This window comes from Cuculus canorus, chromosome 4 (assembly GCF_017976375.1).
Source record: "Cuculus canorus isolate bCucCan1 chromosome 4, bCucCan1.pri, whole genome shotgun sequence".
Lineage (NCBI taxonomy): Eukaryota > Metazoa > Chordata > Aves > Cuculiformes > Cuculidae > Cuculus > Cuculus canorus.
In genome coordinates, this window is record NC_071404.1 from 32,662,186 (window position 1) to 32,684,516 (window position 22,331).

The 22,331-nt window shown below is 36.6% G+C and overlaps 1 protein-coding gene across 2 annotated transcripts in view; it reads right to left on the reverse strand.

Moving 5' to 3' along the window:
• The window catches only part of FGL1 (fibrinogen like 1), a 45,758-nt gene that overhangs the window by 19,160 nt on the left and 4,267 nt on the right, over positions 1–22,331 (reverse strand). The window contains exons 1-7 of one of the 2 annotated variants that reach the window (XM_009569833.2): positions 18,210–18,316; positions 13,839–13,915; positions 8,489–8,669; positions 5,895–6,054; positions 5,028–5,125; positions 3,983–4,071; positions 3,236–3,423 (exon numbers count right to left, since the gene is read on the reverse strand). In XM_009569833.2, coding sequence (XP_009568128.2) covers positions 3,236–3,423; positions 3,983–4,071; positions 5,028–5,125; positions 5,895–6,054; positions 8,489–8,669; positions 13,839–13,904 — 782 coding nt within the window. In that variant the 5' untranslated portion in view covers positions 13,905–13,915; positions 18,210–18,316. Of the gene's footprint in view, positions 1–3,235; positions 3,424–3,982; positions 4,072–5,027; positions 5,126–5,894; positions 6,055–8,488; positions 8,670–13,838; positions 13,916–18,209; positions 18,317–22,331 lie in introns of those variants that run through there. The other variant, XM_054065576.1, reaches the window with a different exon arrangement.

Below are 22,331 nucleotides of genomic sequence, written 5' to 3' on the forward strand. Positions count from 1 at the left end.
CTTGAAGGCACCAGCACAACCCTGATTCTCATTTGGTTTCTACAAGAAAGAAGTTTATATCCTTATGTGACCATATGGAGAGCAAAATGGTCGTTTCTTCTGCAGCACGTTGTAATAAATTGGCTCAGATTGTCTGCCAATTCTTTATTTCACTATAAGTACTGTTAATATCTAGCTGTTGAACACCATGATGGATTTCAAAAGCAGACTTCAGAAAATACGCAAATAAAAAAACGACAAAATGAACCTTACGTATATTATTACTGGCAAATCCTAGTCTCTTTGGCTTTGCTTACATTTCATTAACAACAGTTTTGGAGTACTGAAATAAAAACTGTGATAAAAGCATCACTGGAAAATTCTCATTTCTTCGTACTTATTTATTGCTTACAATTTTTAAGCTCCGTTTTGGTAATATGTTGGTTAAAAACTTATAAACTGCAGATACCAGAAGTGTCTTTGGTTTTGAGAATGGCAAACTTGTATCAGAGCTGGCATAATCTTTCTAGCCATACAAATTCTGCACCGAGCAAGCATGCTGTCGGTTTTGGATCAGAACACAGATTTCACTAGAAGAATTATAATTGCTAGGAGGTATCTAGATCAACTGAACCTCTTCTTTTACTTCCTTTGACAGAAGCAAGCAAAACATGATTTTGTCAACAGCAATATCAGCCAGTAACAATTCTTAACTAATGCTGGAAGGTACTAATAGCAAAACCATACAGTGTTCTGTAACCAGCTGGATGCTGTCTGAAGTAACTGGACATTCTAAAGAAACAAGTCATGTGTGCTATTGATATGATATTCTGAAGCAACATTCATTATTCAAAAACTAATAATCACCTTAAAGTTAGCCTGTGTTCCTCCTTTCTTTCTGGTAAGCTAATTTTTAAAGTAAAAAAATTGCACTGCAATAGTTTCAAAAGTACCATTAACTCTCAATTATCCGTGGACATTTTATCTGGGTTATATATTAACTGCATGACAGATGCAGAGAGATTGAGTTGGTTCCCTGAAGAACTGTTTGAATTCTGCCTGGACTTACTGACTCCAGTATGGTCCCACATGAATGTAGTTATGCTGTCTCCAGGACGATTGGTGAGGTAGGAAGCCTGAGTGAGATCTGTGGCCCCAACTTGATGCCTGACAGATGAACTGTGATCATCCATGCACGGTGTAACTAAAACTGGGAGCGTTGGGAAAAAAATAAGCTCATGCCCATCTAGACTTCTTAGCTCTTCTTTTACCAGTTATGAACCTACTGACCTTTGCAACACCCTGGATGCAAGACATTTATGATCTCAGTGTAGCACCAGAGTGAACCCTGCTCTGTGGATTTGCAACCAAGCTGAAAAATCTCTTGTAGAGCCTTGTTTACAAAAGTATGCAGCAAAATCGTTTTTCTGCAGAGGTCCCAGGGTAAGTGCTGAGCTGGAGCAAGACCAGGGCCTTTAAACTAGATCTGAGCTACTTCCATGTGATCTCATTTGTGTCACATACCTCGGTATTCATATTATCATTTCTGTATTTCATTAGTCCAGATACATAAAGCTGGCTATAAAAAAGTGCTATACAAAGCAGCCAAGAGCACTAATCCATTCTGTGTTTGCTAATCTGTGCATGACAAATATGTGTTCTTGAGTGCATTCCTTTCTCTGCCAGTACCGTTCTTTTGGGTGGGATTTAAGGATACTGAAATTTTCTAGTATTTTGCAGTATTCAGTTTTAGAGCGGGCTTAGCATTAAAAAGTCAGTAGCAAGGGAGTGGAATAACACTATTAGTAACTTATTTTCATTATCCAGTTAGACTGTCGCTTTAAAAACATGAGCTACACAGCCATAATAGGAACTAGCCTGGTAGGAGTCAGCTATCTTTAGTAGTTATGTAGCACCAGCTACAAGGTATTAATAACTGTCAAGTTCTACCATACAGCTACTTTTTCAAAGGGGACATTCTTTTGTCCCAACCAATCCAATATCAAAAAAAAGGGTGTTTAAAGAAAAAAAAAATGTATGCAGTTGACTAAAAGTGATTTGTGATTCACTTAATGACCTCCATGGCACGATATCAAAGTTTTATGTTACCTGAGGTCTAGATATTCCTCTAAATCTACGTTCTGATTTCATGGGGAAAGAATCTCCAACACAGTTGCCTTTCCCTTTTATGTCTTAGCTTTCATGAGAACTGCAAAAAAACTTTGTCTACATGTGATTTCTTTCCATGTATCAAACATCCTGTTGACCCACTATCCATGCAAATATATTAAAATGCATTAAAATAAGCAATGAATTGTGAAACATTGAGTTAATAGCTACATCATATAAGCTAAGGTGTTCACAGACTGATTATGGAAACAGAATTCGGCAAACAAGAAGTTAAAAAACAGAAACAAAGGATGACACATGGAGAGAGACATTGGAGTTGATCCAGCCTGACAGCTCTTGCCAAGTGAACTGAGATCACAGCAAGAGAGCAGTATACTTCTGTGAGATGTATTTTAAACCTCTCTATTACACAGCCAGATTGCCCAGTTTCTCTTAATGGTTACATTTATCTAATTAATTAAGAGAAAGAACATAACTGCCTACACAAACCACTAGGGCTACCAGTTTTATCCTTTCATTTTGAATTGCTATTTGATATGTAAGTAGGATTTTAAAATTCTTTTACTGAACCCGATTTAAAAGGATCTTACTCTCAGTCCAGTCGTGCTCACTGACATAAGCTGAGCGGACAGACTCACATCTTGCTATCAAAGGAATAACAAGAGTGAGATGTTGTGAACTGAGGTGAAAAAAAATAAGGCTTAATAACCTGGCACTAGCTTAACTTGTCAGATGTTCTGCAGTACTGCCACATCTGGTCTACTGCAACACAAGAGAAATGCAAGAATGAAGTACAACAGGGACACATCTGTAAACGCTACATGACCTTTTTGTGTAAAACTGATTACCTCCAAAGGGCAGAATTATCCGCTCCTTATGGTCTGATTACAAAGGCAACCAAAGCCCAGAGCAAATACCTTTATCACAGACCAGCTCGAGCAGTGCAGTAGTTGTTGTCCCTTCTCAGGTGAGTGTCAGTCTTACCAGCAATGAGACCTCTGATAGGGGTCAAGGGCAGACTGCAAATACAGTAAACAATGCCAATCCTATCTTCTACCATATGTTATTATTGTATGGATACCCATGAAAGAGAATAGTTAACAATAATGACATAAAACCAAAATACCTGTTAAACCACCAGCCAGCCTTTTCCTCTTCAGCACAGTTCCCTTCATAGTTGTCATTATCCCTGTCTCTAGTACTGAATTTCATTCCTCGATGGTCAGCCCACCACTTTACTTCAGGATGAAAACCACCAGTAAGAGAATCACCAGCCGTACCAGAGTATTCACCACAACTCATCTCATAAGAATGCTAATGAAAAATGTGAAGAAAGGAAAAAAAATTCCAGTATGTCTTTAGCCTTTAGTATGTCAGAGAGTGAAACCACAAAGAGGAAACTAATCTGCTCCGTTTGCTACTATTTTTATGGTCAGAAACATCATGCCATTTAAACACTGCGTACTAGATAATGAAAGGATGTAAAGATGCTTATCAGGTAAATTGTCAATAACCTTACGTATAAATGACATAAAAAAAAAACAAATTAGAGTTAGTTTGCAGTACATATTAACGAATCAGAACATTACGTATCATTATTGTTGGTATATATTAACAAAAATAGAGAAACTGGTTTTTTCCATGGCTGCTGAAGTAAAAGATTCATATATCTTACAGAAAGTGTAAAATTGATGTATTAATGAAAACCACTGTTATTATGCATTTGAAAATTCCAAGCATTTGTAAGAAAGAAAATATGATAATAAGGTTCTACACAAACTTTAATGAAAATTGCGGAACCTCTGTTCATTGTCTGTTGACAGAATCCACATTTTTTATTAAAACCACCAGTCATTATTCAATATTTTATTACCTCTTTACCTGCAACTCTGAATCTTGCATATTGTGCAAAGCGCCGTTCTCCTTCGAAATCAGTTAGATCGATTCTTAAAGTATAGTTCCCTTAAGAAATAACAACACAAAATATTTTGTTTAAGCTAGTCTATCTCACTTCTTTTCAGAACAGTGTATTACAGCAGAAGATTAAAATATTTACTGTTTTTAAAATTAATTTTTGTCATCACAGCATATTTTTGGGGGTTTTATCTTTTTTCTGTATGCATATTAAAGCATATCTTGCTATTCTTTGGCTTTATTCACCTGATTGAGCTTAGAAAATTTTAGAATTATTCCAATATAAATTTTCAAGAGTAGATCAAAAAAAAAGAAAAAGACCTTACAGACTTTAGATTTTAGTAAGGTATTTGAAGTGTTGATGAAAGGATAGTGAAAGTCAATCACTGAGCCTACACCTGAGAAATATAGATTTTTATACTCTGAAGATAAAAGAATTAAACTAGGATCACATCCTGGTGGCATTGATTCCCACATAAATTAGCTGACTAAGTCAATGGGTAAGTTTTCTATAATGCAGCATTCTACAGAAAAGAAGAAACAAAGCAGAAACTGTCTTAGATTGAATAACTATTAGAAAGATGGAAATAGCTTTCTAAGACAGGCCTAATTAAAAGGACAGGCCCAGATTTACCTTTAAGTACTAGCCTATGCAGCCATGTAAAACCCTGACTAAAAGAACTGGTACAGCACTCTACCTGACTCTGGATTGTTAGTGATGCTGACTGGGTAGTGGGTAGAGACAGTTCTTTTCAGGTACACTCACGTCTACTGTTCCCTGTTTTGCAGAAGTGCCCGACATACCATTGATCCAATGACAGTTTTGAAACTTTTGTTAGAAAACACATATGGGAACGCATTATGTTCTGAAACTTGGAGAATTCCACGCAGACTTACAACAGAACTCAGGATTTATGCTAACAAAAAGGGTAACAAAAAATGGCCCGGAAAGAGCAAAGAAACAGAAAAAAAATAGAAGACCATTCTTACAATACAAATCTTACCTTGATTAGTCAAATAATGAAGATTTTTATTTCCAAGCCAATATTCACCATTTGTCAAAACAAAATTTCCAAAGCCTTCTTCATAGTCAGTCCAGACTCTGAGAAGAGTATAAATTACTAATTTATGAAAAAAGCAATTTTGCTTCTTATCATACAATCACAGATCACAGAGTGATTCAAAATGGAACCTCAGGAGGTAATCTAGTCCAATGTCCTGCTCAAGGCAGAGTCAGCCATGAGATCAGACCAGGTTGCTCAGCGCTTGTCCAGTCAGGTCTTGAGAACCTCCAAGGACAGAGACTGCAGCCTCTTTGGACAACCTGCTGACTGATCTCCCAGTGAAAAAGTTTTTCCTTATATCCAGTCAGAATCTTTCTTGTTTTAAGTTACTGTCATGGTTTAGCCTTGGCACAGCCAATTTTGGCAGCTAAAACTGAGCAGTTGGACTCCCAATTCCCTCCGACCCCCAGGGAAAGGGGAAAGGGAAGTGAGGGGGAAAGGGAAGTGAGAGGGAAAGACTTGTGGATTGGAAACTAAAACTTTTACTGTTTGCAAAAGTAAAGGTAGTCCTTTACTTGTCACTAAGAGTTCTTGCTCCAACAATTGTTAGTGCATTTGACATTAAGGTGTCCTCATGTAAAATGCACAAGCTGTCAGAAAAAGACTAGAATAGATGTCTCCTGTGACAGAGACAGAGCCAGAAATGGTATCTCATCTGAAGGTTATCCCACGGAAGAACTGTTCCTCCCTTTTATCTGGGACAACAACTTATTCTTATAATTATGAAGTTAAGATTTAACTTAGCTCCATCTGGTTTAACGTTTCTCCACTTTTTTTCCAATTTTAATGACTAAGTGTAGTACTTGCCTATCAAAATTCTGGCTGCCATCAGAACGTCTCTGAAACACAGTCCATCCACCCCCTTCAGACATGTCACAGAAGGCAAGGAATTCAGTAGGACTCTGGGTAGGTTTCATCTTATAAAATCCACTTTGCTTGTAGCCATCATTGTAGATTTCTGCACAATCTGCTCACAAAACATTCATTGGATATAGTTTTTTTAGTCCTAAACTTACTGTCAAAATCAGAAATCAAGTCAATAACAGAAATCATGTCATGTCATGTTAGAATCCCACATGAACCAGGCTAGTACAAAGGAAATACCTCTGCAAACACATTTCTATGATTGGGTATTTTCTTGTATTTGTGTTGCTTTAAAACTTTGTGGAGTTGTAGTTATTTTGATATTTTTCCACCATAAAATATTGTAAGTTTTGTTTTCATTTGACTAGCAAAATAATTCCTCTGGTTTAGGTGGTGTCACTTTTAATTTACAACGGTATCATCCACATTAGAATCCTGCTACAGCAGGGTAATGCAATTTCTCTACTATAAAATACATGGTAAACTTTAAAAACAAACAGGTACTTCTATGTCCAGGAGAACTGCCAAAAACAAGTGTATGAAATCATTAGAAAAGGGAAACAATTGCTGGATCTCATACTCTTGCTCCTTGTACAAAACAGGTGAAAATTATATAGAAGACTATCCCCCAAAAGTGCAAAGTGTGTGTAAAATGATACCACCTTGGGTTGATACCATTTACAGTCTGGTCTGCATTGGTGTTAATGACTAGTCGGCATTTACAGCGATGACAAAATTCAGAGCTTATAAACATATAACAGCAATGTAATTGTATAATCTTATCTTTTTTCCCTCTAGGACTTAACAAAAGAAAGGAGTTCTTTGTTTATGTGTAATCTACCATCAAGCAGTCTTACAGGAAAGACGTATAATTTTCAATTTCTGTTTTTCCTGGCAAAGGTAGAGCTGATTAACTGTAAGATTTTCCCTGAAACATTTATGAGAATGTTGGCTGAACTTCCAGGTCAGTTTGGAACTTTCTGAGTTATTATATTTCTTCTCAGTGAAAGAGTCAGTTTATACTGAAAACAAATATCTATGCCAGGATTTGAACAAACTGTAATAGGAAACATGCTTTAAATAAGACCTAAGTTGCCTTTCTAAAGAATGTTTGATTGGGTTGTAGAAAACAGTTTTTGTTGTCCATTATTTTCTTAGTAGGTTAGCAAAGCACTTAAGCATATTTTAATTGTTAGCAGGTGTATGTAGTGTGGAATTTCTCCCTCACTATCTACCCTCAAATTATCCAGCTCTGTTGACATTAAAATGCTACAGCAGTCTGAATGAAATAATGCAGTATCAACCAGGAAATGCATTTTCCAGCTATAAGGAAAGTAGAAAACATAATGGAACAAAGAAATGTCACCAGAAAGCGGAACAACTTAGTTCTGTTATTTAAAATCATGTTTTTAGAAAATGAACTGAGGAATATGCTAAGAAAGGACACGTACGTTTCAGCTAAATGTGCTTTTCATAATCTTTTGCAGTAACAAATGTCAGACTTATTAACAAAAGAAGTATTCCAGAATGCAGAATACATAAATAGAGAGCTAAAATTTATAGTCAGAGTTGCAATTGCTTTTAATTTCATTTTAACAATGCTTCATTATATTTGATGATGCCTTATTAGATGTTGTGAATTCTTCTAGTAGTATAAAAATTACAAGTACTCAAACAAGGGTATTAAAAATTATAGAAGTTAAGACTATAGCACAAAATACATAAGTTAAGACTCTCTAGCACTGGACAACTAGGAACAAACACCGTCCAAAAGTCAGACCCCAAATTGTATTTTCAATCCAACTATGGATTTAGATGGTGTTTTATTATTTTAAGAGTATGGGCTTCACTCCAGGTGCTACAGGCTAACACACTTAACTGCCTTCCCCTGCAAAGGGACCAGATCACCACCAGAATGCTGGTGAGAATACAAAACCAACTAAACCCAGTGTTTTAGAAACTATGATGTCCTGAGCTGAACCTAACTCAGTCAAAATGGTGCATCACAGAGATTATTATTAAAATGAGATGCAGATATCATTATGCCACATTTATGTGTGTAAATATGGATGTCTTGGGGACTTTATAGACTGGAACAGAGTCAGTGTGTGCTTGTAACGAACGTGGCCCTGCGAATGTGTGAATGTGAACCAACCCTGTGGTTTAGAACTTTTTGAGGTTAGTCAAAAGAAGTTGTTTAGAAATCTGTAACTGTTTATGAACATTTTGTAAATGTCTATTGTTGTCTTTTATCTGTTGTATTGCTGATATTTACTCCGAATTTATTGTTCACTGACTGTTTTTTAATTCTGTGTTGTTGATAAATCAATAAAATGCTTCAGTCCCAATGTGATTTGGACTGTGTTAGATTATCAACTTTTCCCTGAGGCAGTAGGCATAGGTAAAAGCCGAACACTGTGTTTTAAGCAAACAATTTTCTGTGTGTTTAAAACAATAAGTCAATGAGCCCAATTGTACTAAAGCTTCTGGGTATCATTACAATGAATGACAATGAAAAGAATAGCTTCATTTCTAACCTGAATACAGTCTTTTTCCTCCCAAGTCAATGACACTGTTTTCATCTCCTCTGTCACTGTACTGAATTTCTTTCTTCTCTAAAAGCTGTATAATTTTTAACTGCTGCTGTTTCACACGATGTTCCAAAAGCCTCACCTGGCCCTGAAGTTGTATTTGCTCTTGAAAACAGCTCTGTAGATCCTGGAAAGGAAAACATATATTATTGTAAAATCACCAGGTTTTTTGTCATATTGGTTGGGTTTCTTTGTCACAAAAAAACCCAATCAAACAAACCAATAAATAAAATTTAACTTGAATAAAACCTTTCAGTCACAGTTTCCTACAGACACTATGTTGACTTCCACCTCAACTGCTATCTCTGTTTAAAATTATTTCCTGTATTACAGGGTGTCCAAACATATACCTGCTTTGCAAAAAGACTTTCCCTTTAATGGCAATAACTACCAGCTCTCACTGCAAATATGCAGAAGGGACTTCAGGGAAAAATACTGTAGTATGGAACCTAACATTATGAATGTCAATTCTCTATCATCTATACAGAGATTTTCTGTCCATTGAGGCCTGCTACTAAGATTGTGAAGGTTCCGAAATTCCAGAGTTTAAAGAAATTAATTCCACAGTGATATGTTTTCAAATTCATTGTGCATTTTTCAAGTGCTTTTAGATTACACACTTCTTATGAGAATCTTACATTGCCAACATAAATACTGTAGAGTTCCAAGCTCATTTTTGGCATGCTACAAGAAATAGCCCTTAAGAAGCTGCAAATATGCATGAAAAATAAAAGTTAAAAACTTAATATCAATATTGTGCTGTGACTTGTACACAGATTTTTGCCATGTAGAGTGGGTTAAAAAGTGGCAATTCTAATATGGTGACACCTGGCACTCATTTCACCCTGGTGTAAATACTGATATAAGACAAGAGAGCTGAAATAACTGTTCCAAATTCTGACATACTGAATGTACGCAGAACAATAAATAACTGGTTTTAGATTAATGACTAGAGTGAAATAGCCAAAGTGAACAGAACGCAGTCTAGGGAGTTTAAATTAAATCAGCCTGTACAGTTTCAAATAGATATTAAACAAATGTGATTTCAACATGGGGATAAAAGCCTTTGGGGTTTTACAATACATTGTATAAATGTTATGTGAAGTTTTGAATCAGTGTCTATGACCCTATCTGAGCAAACAGAATTTAGTAGCTACAATGGTTGCATGAGAGCACAACTAGCACTGTTAAAGCAAAATCAGAGGGCAATCTTTTGGAGGTCTGATACACAAAATCAAATACACAGGAGTTCTAAATTGGTGCAACCTTATTTGTAGGGCAACGTTATTTACATGAGCTAAGGATGTAGATCAGTAACATTTGCCATCCATATGAGAAATCTGGTAACTTAGAACATTGCCTTATTACACTGAACTATAGGGACATCTGAAGTAGCATACTGATGTCCACCTCCAGTGGCATCTGCATGCTTTCATTTGCATCAGGCTCAGGCTTCACCTGTTTTCCTTGAACACTCTCACCAAAATGTTTCCTGTCGCATTCTTGCTGCAGTGATTTTTTTTTCTTCTGTCTGAAAAGCTGAGATCAGTCTGTAAGTTTTTGTGCAGCACAAACATGGTTCTGATTAGACTGACTTCCTTGCAGTAGTATTCCCCACAGCTCCAAGAAGAGACTTTGTGAATTAAACTAACAGTATTAATTCAAATTTGCATTTTATGACTCTACTACATGAATATTTTTTTTCATAATTAATTTGTAGTACTAGCTAAAAGCAGAGGAACTTTCTGCTACTGTCAAGGAACATCCATATAAATTGTCATTACTATGACTTACTATTTATGATAGAAATAAGTGTTGCAGGTCTCCAGGCCCCTTGGGTTTTTCACTAGAGAGTATGCAATTCGCTTCACCAAACAGGCAAATGAACTAGAGACATTTCAAGAGCATATTTGAAGATAAAAGAATCTATGAGTCCAGTAAAGTGGTTCCTAACTACCATATTCCATTTGCCTGCAATATCGAGTCACACTGAAAAACTTGATGAGCTGGCATGCCAAATTTGCAGAACAATCCTGAATATTGGCATCTACTTTAATTGTTTCTGGAGTCTCTCTGGTGCTTGCTTTAATTCCCACTTGACTGCAATTTAATATACATAATGGAATAAAAGAAAGGGAAATAAACATGTGGCAGGACTACGCAGTTTGTAAGTGACTTGCTCTAGAGGAAAAAGTTCAACTGCCTTTCTGGGTTTGGGCTGTCCATATCAGGCTGCTCTGACAGCAGTTGTGTCTGCAGACTCCCACTGGCTGCTTGGTGCTATGTCCTGAGAAGCCATTGGCACGCTTGACCACATGGAGGAGCTGTAAAGCGAGAGGCGTGTTTACCAAACACCAATATTTTTAGAAGAATAAACAAAGCAGACGATGATGTAATATCCCTGGAGTCCTATCTTTGTAAGAATAACCCATTGAAAATCTCTCACAGTTGCTGCTAAGTATATGAGAACCCTAGCATACCCTTCTTTTCTTCTAGCAGGAAACAAGAGAAGAAAATACTTAAAATATATGCATACACAGACACAAATTTGCTACAGTGGCTTAGAGGGATGTTATTTGACCATAAGCACTGGTTAAGGTGTTAATCAAGAAGACTAACTTGTATCAGTTTTAGCTCAGTACTTGCAACTGTAGAGAGCATGGTAAAATATAATAGGAAAGATCTGGATGACCTTGGGAATAGATCATCCCTGCTGCAAGACCCTTAGAATTTCATAGGCAAGACTTGTCTTGCCTAGTGTAACACATGGCAAGGTTTGAGACACTTTCAATTCTGGACAGGACAGGAGTCTGCACACTTAAGGAGAGGCAGCTAGTGTCTTTCTTTCAGGTGTACTGAAAACCACATCTATTACTTCACTTATTCATACTGCTAACAGACATGATCATACCATGATTAAAATATAAAAGTAGAGAACGTCTTCAAAATATTATCATATCTTAGAAAAACTTGGTATCTAAATTTAGTCTGTCACTGCTTCATATGTCACCATAAAAGGTCCTGTCCTTTGAATCAAATTAAATACAAGACTGCAACAGGTTACATCAATAAATGTTGTTCTTACCTTTGCACTCTAAATTTATCTTCTTTTTTTGTTTACTTAAAAACTGTGAATTAATTCATGAAAATGAAAAACTAACACTGAGATGATTTTCATCTGCTTTACAGACAATGCACTCATATGAGGTGAACATAGTAATGTATCAATATTACAAATACTAATTTGCTGATGAAAAGGATTTAAGCTTATAGTGGTGGTAAATAGTCAATAACAATCGGCTGTACTGAATAACTACAGCATAAGAAAGAAATGACTGAGCAGAAAGAGAGCTTTGAAAGTAACATACATATGAAAAGTGCTGGTATCTCATCCTTTGCTTTCTCATCCTGACTCCACCCTCCTCATTGATGTCTCTTTCAGCCACTCCAGACAAATCTCATTACTCTTTGCTGCTGCACAGCAGAAACACGGTTCTCACATTTGAAATTCCACACCTATTTTTCCTATGGGACAGTCAAAAGTTATCTGTGTAACTTCAAGGTGGATCCATGTGCCTTTTAGATCTGCAAGCTATCAGACTGTTCTTTTAGCATGCTACTGCACTTTTACACAAAACAACTCTTTTAGAATCACTGGAGTTAAACTAGTGCACAGCTAGAGTAATACAGAAGCAAAATGTGATCTACAGTTTAAAGAGTCAGCAGCTAGCTGTAACATATTGCTATTCCTTTTGTTAGATATGGACCAAAGTTGAACTATTACAATGTTGAAACACTAAAAAAAAAGTGAATTGGATTGTGCTCATCTCCAGCAGACAGTAGTGCCCACTGACTGAAACTGGATTGAAGATAACATGTTCTGTCTGTTTCGGCAAAGTAACTCTTTGCACTACACATTGAGAAGCAATTATCTAACAACTGGTGACAGCTCTGCTCTTGGACAAGTGGTCCCATACTTAACCAGCTGCCGCAATTAATGTGCATTCACAATCTTTATTTCATTATTGTGTGAATTATTTAGCAGCTAGTGACCTTCCATTAACATTGATCCTATAAATTAGACTCAGAATATTTTTTTAATCTATGAAACCACAAAATTTACTTTAAGTATTATTTCCTATATTTTTAGAATTTAAATAAGAACCAAAAAATCTCCAATAAGATTAGTATTTTAATGAGATTAAAATGTGAAAACTTAGAGATAAATTTCAGAACATTCCCCATTTTTATTCACAGAGTCAGCCAGAGCCCACAATATTCCAAATGAAAAATCAAGAAAGTGAACATATTTCATTGCAATGCCTTTTTCTCAGTAGACTTCTATAAAAATTAGTAATACTTTTTTTCCGCTGAGCAGAAGTGATTACAGTGGCAGGCACTTCTATTCTACCCTCAGTGCTACTTATCTCAACAAAAGGCTTCTGTAGGATAATATAAGCCACAATGATGCTCACCTAATTTTATATTCAGCAACCACTTCCTGCTAGTTAGGACCTGAATATCAAACTAGGAAGAACAGCTAAGACAGGCACTGCAGGTTGTAAGTATTTTAAGCAGTGGAGTAAGTGTGTGTGTGTGTTTGGGGTTTTGTTGGAGAGGCGAGATACACAGCAGAAGATTTTGGGAGCTAGACGTGAAGGAGCTTTGATCACTGAGTGTGAATTATAACATAGTAACATGGGAACAAGTAAGAACATAAACCTGTGAATCTTATTAGAGAAAAAGTTGCATGGCAAGTGGACAAGGCAGCAAAGGACAGAAACATTCTTCATCTTGAGTGACATTGACCAGAAATACTACTACTGCAGCCATCACTTTAGGAGTTCCTGGGTTTCGCCTTTCCATAAGTATGCTGCTCAAAACTAAAGGTGTTATTCCGAGTTAGAGCTACCTCTGAATGGTGGTATAACTGTCTTGTGTGCCTTACGTGCCCTATGTGGGCCTGTTAACGTCTCATGATACCTTTTTTAGCAAAGATATGCGTTAGCCCATTTCGTGTCAGATCCAGTAACAAATAAACTGGATTACTTTCTTCAGTGCTATTTCCCCGTCATTTATCTTCTACTGCATATCTATGCATTTGTTTCCTCTTTCCTTGTCAGAAAGTTGTCCCCACAGAACAACATTTGAGCTTATTTCCCCAGTTTTGTTCTGAATTCTAACCTTTTCCATCAAAGGTTATGCCACCCCAGATAGCTGAGATACCTTGTTCTCCATGGTGCTTACAATGTATTTAGAATAAAGGCTACAGGCAGATTTAATTACTAGAACTTACAGAGCTGCCAATGGCATCCATGAAGCCAGCTGCAAGTATAAAATCAATCACTATAAAAATCTTCATTTTTTTGGAAGCTGTGAAGGAGAGAAAAAAAGTAAATACTAGTTAGCTTAAACATTAAAATTCAATATTTACACATAGCATCTTGAATTTTATTTGAAATAATATATTTAACCTACAGTTATTTTCTTACATACTGTATATATAATGTATATTTAGGCCTCATTAGAGATGTCTAAAATAGTATGATAAAGTACAGCTCCAAGACCTCAGAAAACCAGAATTTATCCTCTAGGGCACACTGTATCAGAACTCTCCATGTATTTTAGGACAAGTATTCAAGATTCAAATCCATGCATTTTATTGTGAAATGAGACAAAAACAAACCAGCGTTTTAAAATGCTCTGTAAAGCAGGGCAGTATTCCTTGTTGTTCCTCTGAAGTTGAGAGAAAGCTCTTGGTTATATTCAAGTAATTAAAATCTGAATTGGGATTGATTGTTGTCTTTGACCTAAAGTAGATCTGCGTGATTTCTGTGTGCCAGGAAAGAATGCTCATAATTTTACTGTTATAGAGTAATTTGGGGGAAAAATGCATAATAGCTATCAGCTTCTCTTCTAATGATGGCAAGAATGACATCTTTCTACTGACAGCCATGCGTATTTTGTACTGTATGACACATAGCATTTTAAATCCCATTATCTCATTATTTCATGTGAAAGTTGTTCTATATGCCAGAACAATCACCATGGTACCTCCCTGTCTTGCAAACATTAGCTAACATAACTCCACAATTTTCTCTAAGGTAGATAAGTGCTTTTCAGCTCACAGATGATATCAAGGCCCCCAATTACTAAAATATTAACATAGATTATCAAAAGAAGCACGGCCAGCAGGTCAAGGGAGGTGATTCTCCCCCTCTACTCTGCTCTCGTGAGACCCCACCTGGAGTACTGTGTCCAGTTCTGGAATCCACAACATAGGAAGGATATGGAACTGTTGGAACGGGTCCAGAGGAGGACCCGATGATGATCAGAGAGCTCGAGCACCTCTGCCATGAGGACAGGCTGAGATAGTTGGGGTTGTTCAGGCTAGAGAAGAGAAGGCTTTGAGGAGATCTTATAACAGCCTTCCAGTACCTGAAGGGGGCTACAAGAAAGATGAGGAGGGACTTTTTGCAAAGGCATGTGGTGATAAGATGAGGGGAAATGGATTTAAATTCAAAGGGGCAAGATTTAGATTGGACATTAGGAAGAAATTCTTCCTAATTCATAAGGTGAATCCAATGAATTTCAGGCTTAACATATTTAGATATCAGAGGTGCCTGCCATGACAAAACATGCACTTTCACCTTACAGCAGCAGTAATTGTGACTTCTTAAGCCACTGCTATTTTGAAAAAAGGTGTTGCCATCTGTTGCAATGACATTGTCTGTGAGAGGAGTGACCGAAGAGTACATCAGCTATCTAGAGAGCCCATAAATGATCTGTCTCTGATAACTGTTGTGCCAACTCCATGCATACCTTAAATATGTTTTCTAGGAGAGAAGAGATTATATTTTATTTCAACTGGAAGATTAATATTTAACTGTCTGCTTCATTTTCTCTTATTTTCATTATAAAAGCACACTGTTCTCCCTCGCATTACTCTTAATATTCAAACTGTTCTATCATAATATTGCTGACTCTAAACACCTGAATACCGCAGTCAGTCTTAGAAGAGTTGCATAGTTTTCAGCTACAGTATGCCTATTTTTTCAAAAATGCCCTACCTAGTAAATCTTTCAAAGTGTTCAGAGAAATTATTGTTATTAAAAAAAAAAATGAGAAGACTATTGGGCACAATTAAGGCAGATGGTGTCCCTTACAGCATTTGTAAGCTGCAAGCAAGCTGCACGAAAGGAACGAAGAATTAAGGAGTGCAGAGTGTGTGCAGTTGGTTTGGTTTGTCATCTTCAGCTGAAGTCACCTTTCTATTTAAAGCATGTTTCTTTCTAAAGCATGCTCCTCCTGTGGGGAACTTCATGAGGGCTGGACTTGGAAGACAACTTTGCCTGTATCAGCTTTAGGATTGAACTAAGATACACTCTAAAGACATGCTGAAATATAGGAACAGTTTTATCAATAAAATTCTGTATGTGGTGATTTAAATACATTGTTCAAGATCATGGAGTTTAATTTTTAAGAAACGAAGTTGGGTAGTAACACTAAGATGGGTTATTTATCCTGTAGTCACTCACAATATGAGCTCGTTATGATTGTAAGAGAACTAAGAACCATCATAAAGAGGGAGAAAATGAGAGTTCCATTTGGAAGACCTGTCAGTCAGAAACAGGGGAGACACTGAAACAAAGAGGACACAAGAAAAAAACTCAGAGTAGACCTGAAGTAGGTACAAAGATTGTGGGGACCGAAGTCTTTGTGCTGCTGTCCTCCCAAAAAAGCAGAAAGGTCAAGAAGACTGGGAAGAGACATGGAAACTCAAGCTCTGAAAGAAAATGGCTGACCTAACAGTGTTTCTCTGCTTCTGTCACTGCCCAGATGAGGCAGAGGGCTGTAAGCAGTGCTGATCCTGGAAGGGGCAGTACTTTGTACCTTGGAGCCAAATTCTCAGCAGATATAAACTCCTATAGTTTATCTTATCCCACAGTTGCAGTGGCATGAGATTCACTGAGTGGTCAACCCCACAGTGATAAGAAAAGTGGTAAATAGGGTCAAGCCCCATATATGTACAAAGTGTTCTGCATACATGAACTGAATCAACGAGTTCAGTCTTGGAACTAAGGTGGGTAACTGTTTACTTAGTTTTCCGTATTTCCATAGAAAGTTCCATAAAATGACGTATTAGTAACAGGTCTCTGGAAGTGTACATCTGCACTCTTTGGTAATATGTAAAGCTAAAGTTCTATTCAAGGGAAGCTTAAAATCTTGCTCTAGGAAGACTGCTTTCAAAGTCAGTTTCTGAAACTAATTTCTCCACTCATTTAAATATTTACTGTGATTATTATAAATCTATTTAAAATGTGTTGTTCAGAAATACACAAGGAGGGTAAAATAATTAAAAATGTTGCAAGAGAAGAAAACCACTGATAAACATTAACACACAACGCAATAAAAACATTAACTCTAAAAAACTGCAAAAAAATTACAAATATTAATCCAGGTCACCAGTTAAAACAGTTGCATAACTTGGCAAATATTTGTGTGTTGTTCATGCTAGTGAATCCAAAGAGTTAAGAAGTGCTGAGACTTCCAAGACTTTTCTTGTAAAACCTATGTTGGTTTAATAAATATTAAAAAAAACCCAAACCAACAAATTCGTGCAGGGGAGATCCTTTTCCAGGAATACCTTGACCTAAAACGGTAGACATGGATTAATTATCTGACATCATGACAGAGTAAGAAATAGCTAGTGTAATATTTTCAAGCTGAAAACACAAGCCCTTAACAGTCAGCTGAAAAAAACAATCAATTTCTGTTTTAATAAAACTGAAGCTTAAGGGCAACTCTTGTGAAACCCTGACACTTTATCCATATGAGATTATTTAAGTACTATTCAAAGTTTACACTTGGAAGGTGCGCTTGCACAGCTGTGTGGAGACATTTCTCCAAAGCTATGGAATAAAAATTTGAGAAAGGTATCTTTTTCCTTCACTGTTGCTAGGCTTACTCTACAGGCTACTCAATCAATCCTATGTTCAAATGCCTCCTAAATTTGCAAGACTTATTCCAATAAGTCTTTCAATAACAAGTTACTAAATATATTTGATGACATTGGAGAAACTGCTCTAAAAACTTCAAACTCTCAGCCTGTTTTCTTGCTCTCTGAATTCTGGAGACAGCAAACTGGATGGAATTTAGGAGCCTGTTTCTGTTTGTACTGTGTCAATAAGAATTACATTGCTAATAAATACAATAATAATAACAGACAACCTGTCAAAGGAACAGAAAATGACTTGAAATATTTTTGTTTGCTTTCTTAAAATTCAAACTGGTTCTAATGATTAAACTATTTTTAAAAGAAAAAACAAATTTTGCTTGTTCTAATTATATAGAGTTAAAAAAATTGCCCCGGTTTCCTCATCTGAAAAATGGAAAATATTCATTATTTGATCCACTTTTAGGCTTAAACCCCAGCATTGTTCATACAGCCATGCATTATAAATGTATAAGCCACAGATTTGAATATGAGGTTTATTAACTAACTAGATATCGTAGCAAAATAGCTAGATCCTGCTAAAACATTCATACACTGTTAGCAACGTTGCACCCGTTATATAGTCTTCAAAACCATATTACTTATAAATCATAACTATAGCAATTGCCCTAAATCCTTCCTTCTTCCCTCATGGGTACCTAAAATGTTTACCTTTACCCTCTGGACAGAACTCAAAGTTGTTAAATCTTCTTAAGCTGATGCAAAGGATTCCAGAGCCCTTCCCAGGCTGTGATTGTTTTTGCTATTAAATTCTGTAGAACTGAGGCTTACATCTGCTATGAGTCACTGGGCAGGAATGTTACTGAGAAGTCGCAGTTATCAAGACCAAATAGCAACATAAGAAGAAGACAGTAATTCTGTGCCTAATACAACACCTTTGAAATCAAAATTAACGAAAAATAACAAAGGATCATGCCTTCCCTTTCACTGCTCAGATCCAGGAAATTTCACTCAGCATTGTATTCAGCTGTATCCTCCAGCGCTTTCTTGAATCGAAGCTAAATCTCTTAGGCTACAAAGGTATAGAAAGAGTGCAACTGACTCAACAGATTTAGAAAGAAAACATAATCACTCATACTAGAAGTTACATGTTAGAGGTGATAAAATAAAAAAGAAATCTGCTAAAAAAACCCAACATAAACAAAGTAACAAACATAGTAGAGACAAAGCCTAAGGGAACAGATAAAAAACAAAGATGCAAGTCAGTATTTCTAGCTAAATTGGAAGGCACTCAGAAGCATGTGATCTCAGTGACTTGGTTAGACAAAATCACTTTCTATGTAAGCTTTTTCAGAGCCAGATGAATATGTCAAAAATGTTTTCAAATGCAATTTTTTGAGGGTTTGCCCTCTTTATACCTTGGCTCTTCCTAAAAAGTTCAATAAATGAGTATGCTCAAAGGAATGCTCCTGGAAAAAGTGAACTCTTAAGAAAATATTGAACAAAAAGCAGTGAAATTACTTTTACAAACCACAAAATAAATATTCACACCATCAGCTTCCTTTTGAAGATTAATACATGTTGCACAATCCCTCTGAATAATTTCTGGTGCGTTATTTGGAATCTGTTGGCCTGTCAGTATTTCTCTTTCCTAATTACATTACATCAACTAATCAATTTCATATTCTGAATTTCAAATATTTAATAACTGCAATAAATTTCTCATGAGTAGTCTACAATATAGAATAATTCAAAAAGTCAGAATCTTTCAGCACATCATTTTTACTGGGAGTTTTTCTGTTGCTAATGACTTTCACAAGGAGGGAGGTACCTGTTCATAGTATGACTCAAGTGTTTGTTACTCAGTGGGTGGGCTTTGAATTTACAGAGTGGAAAAAAGGCATGGCATTTTAAACTCAGATTTATTAACCATTTAAACAATTTATTGAGGGTTACAAGTAGATGATCCATCACTTGAAGTCTTTAAACAAAGACTAAATGTCTAAAATGTATGGCTGTGTTTCAGTTAAACAAGAATTATATAAAGTGTCAAGTCAGAGATTTGTGTTACTTGAGAAGTCTATAGGCAACCCATCATCAGAATGATTTTGCAAGAATAAACATACTAAATAGAAGACTCTCAAAGGGTATACAAATGGGAGTCATGTAAGCACAAAAGGGAGAGAGAAATCTGTTGGATACACCCAATACTGAAAATCGACAGATGTTGTAGACCTTAACAAGCCATTGAAGACCTGGCTGTTCATATAAATCTTATTCAGATTTGCTGCTCTTGGGAGAGTTTGCACAGAAGTGAAGCAAAACGTGGCAAGGATCAGTAATTACTATTTCACAATTTCACAACTTTTTTTGACAGAAGTATGTATAAAGGATAAAATGCTGTTCCTTACTTCTACAGTAAATTAAGAAGTGGATGTTAAAAAAAAAAAGCTAGGTTATCATTAAGGTCTCTTTGAACCCAAACCATTCTACGATTCTAAAATCAGCAGACACAAGATAATGTGTTTATAATACTATCTTTCTATCATTTAGACTGAAAAGAAGTTGTAAGCACACAAGAAGCTTTTTTAGTACAAAGAACTACCACTGTTTCCCTGATAAGCCATAATGCAGGTGTTAAGCATCATTTATAAAATGTAAAGTTTAACTTTTTCTCACATGTATGCTTTTTATCCAGTCACCTTTAGCTGTCGTGTACAAATATGGAAGGGTCAAAGATGGTACAACCACAAGACAGCATCTCTGTGTTTGTCAAAATGTACTTTCATTCCATCTGTTACAAATTAATTTGCTTATGCTCTTCTCTGCATTGTTTTAATTTGTGTAAATCTAAGGATAAAATAGAAAACATGTAATGGACTCCTTTCTAGGACTGGCTGAGATCAAATATTTGAAAATGTGCATTCAGCATTGTATATCCAACAAGCTAATGATTAAACGGTCTTTCACATATGCTAAATAGTAACAATAATAAATTGAAAATACTTTTAAATGGAATATGCTACTTACTTTTGTAACTTAGACAGTAGGCTTTTTGGGTTTTTTTCTGAGGGGAAGAAAAACCTCAAATACTAAAAAAAACACCTCCAAAACCCCAACCTCACTGACTCCATAAAAATTATGATGTCTGAGTAAGCTTACTTTTCTTTTTTTAATTTTTGACACATAAAGTAGTTGCAATGTGTTGCTTCCATAATGACATTTCATTACTGAAACAGAACAGAGCTGAAATAAAAGATAAGCCAAACTCAGCTTTATGACTAAAAATCCCTGTATGTCCATGTTTTTAAAGGTAGCCTTCTTTCCAAAAGTAAGTGTATATAAGTGTATATTTTTTATAGACTTACTTAAGAATTGCATGGTATGGTTACAAGAAAATCTCTTTCAGTAGTTATCATAATTGGTAAGGTGCCATTTAACAAAATACTATTGGATCTTCCCGTTGTAAGTGTATTCTGCAGATAAAAGCATAATAAAATGTAGTGAATTAATTCCTTGTTTTGCCTACCTTGTGTGCATGGCTTTTGCTTTATCTATTAAACTGTTCTAATCTCAATCCATGAGTTTTCTCACTTTTACTCTTCAAATTTCCTCCCCCATTCTACCAAGGCGAGGTGCGTGAGCAGCCATGTGGTGCTTAGTTGCCGGCTGAGGTTAAACCATGACACACAGTAGGTTCTATTGCTGGTGTTCATCTTCTTTTCATTAACCCTGAGATCATAACAAACATGAATTAAGCTATGTTTTAAGGAAATGTATATGGCAGACAAGTAACTTGCTCAAGATGTTACTGCAAGAGCTGAGAGTAGAACATGGTCCGCAATCTTCTGCCTTACTCACAAGAGCAGCTTACATACCCTGCCTTCTCCTGACTGCCTCCTTTACCCATGAAGCTTCTTTCTGGCCCTGGTTTTCCTTTTGTTGTCTCCAAAGACATCCTCTGAAGGAAGTCTCATAACCACTAGCCCTTGTCCTCATGGGGGACTTAAACTTACTGGACATCTGCCGGAATTACAACAAAGCAGAGAGGGAACAATCTAGGATGTTTCTGGAGCGTGTGGGAGATAACTTCCTGACACAGCTGGTAAGTGAGCCTACCAGAGGAAGTGCCTCACTTGGCCTGCTGTTTATGAACAGAGAATGACCAGTCAGACACATGACGGGTGGAGGCCATCCTGTGCTTATCAACCATGAAATGACAGAGTTCTCGATTCTTGGTGAAGTAAGGAGTCAGCAAAACCGCTACTATCGACTTCCAGAGGGCAGACCCTTGCCTCTTCAGGACACTGGTTGAGAAAGTCCATTGGGAGACAGTCCTGAAGGGCAAAGGGGTCCAGGAAGGCTGGACATTCTTCAAGAAGGAAGTCTTAAAGGCACAGGAGCAGGCTGTCCCCATGTGCCCTAAGATGAACTAGTGGGGAAGATGACTGGCCTGGCTGGGACTCACGAAAAAAAGTTTACCACATTTGGAAGAAGGCTCAGGCAATTCAAGAAGAGAACAGGGATCCTGTTAGGTCACGCAGAGAGAAAATTAGAAAAGCAAAAGCCCAGGTAGAACTCTGTCTGGCCACTGTTGTAAGAGGTAATAAAATATATTTTTACAAATATATAAAGAAAGAGTCAGGAAGAATCTCATTCCCATATTGGATGTGGGGGGAAACATTGCCACCAAGGATGAGGAAAAGGCTGAGGTTTATGCTGCCTTTGCTTAAATCTTTAATAATAAGACCAGTTATCCCCAAGGTATTCAGCCTCTTGAGCTGGAAGACAGGGACAGAAAGCAGGATAAACCCTCCATAATCCAGGAGGAAG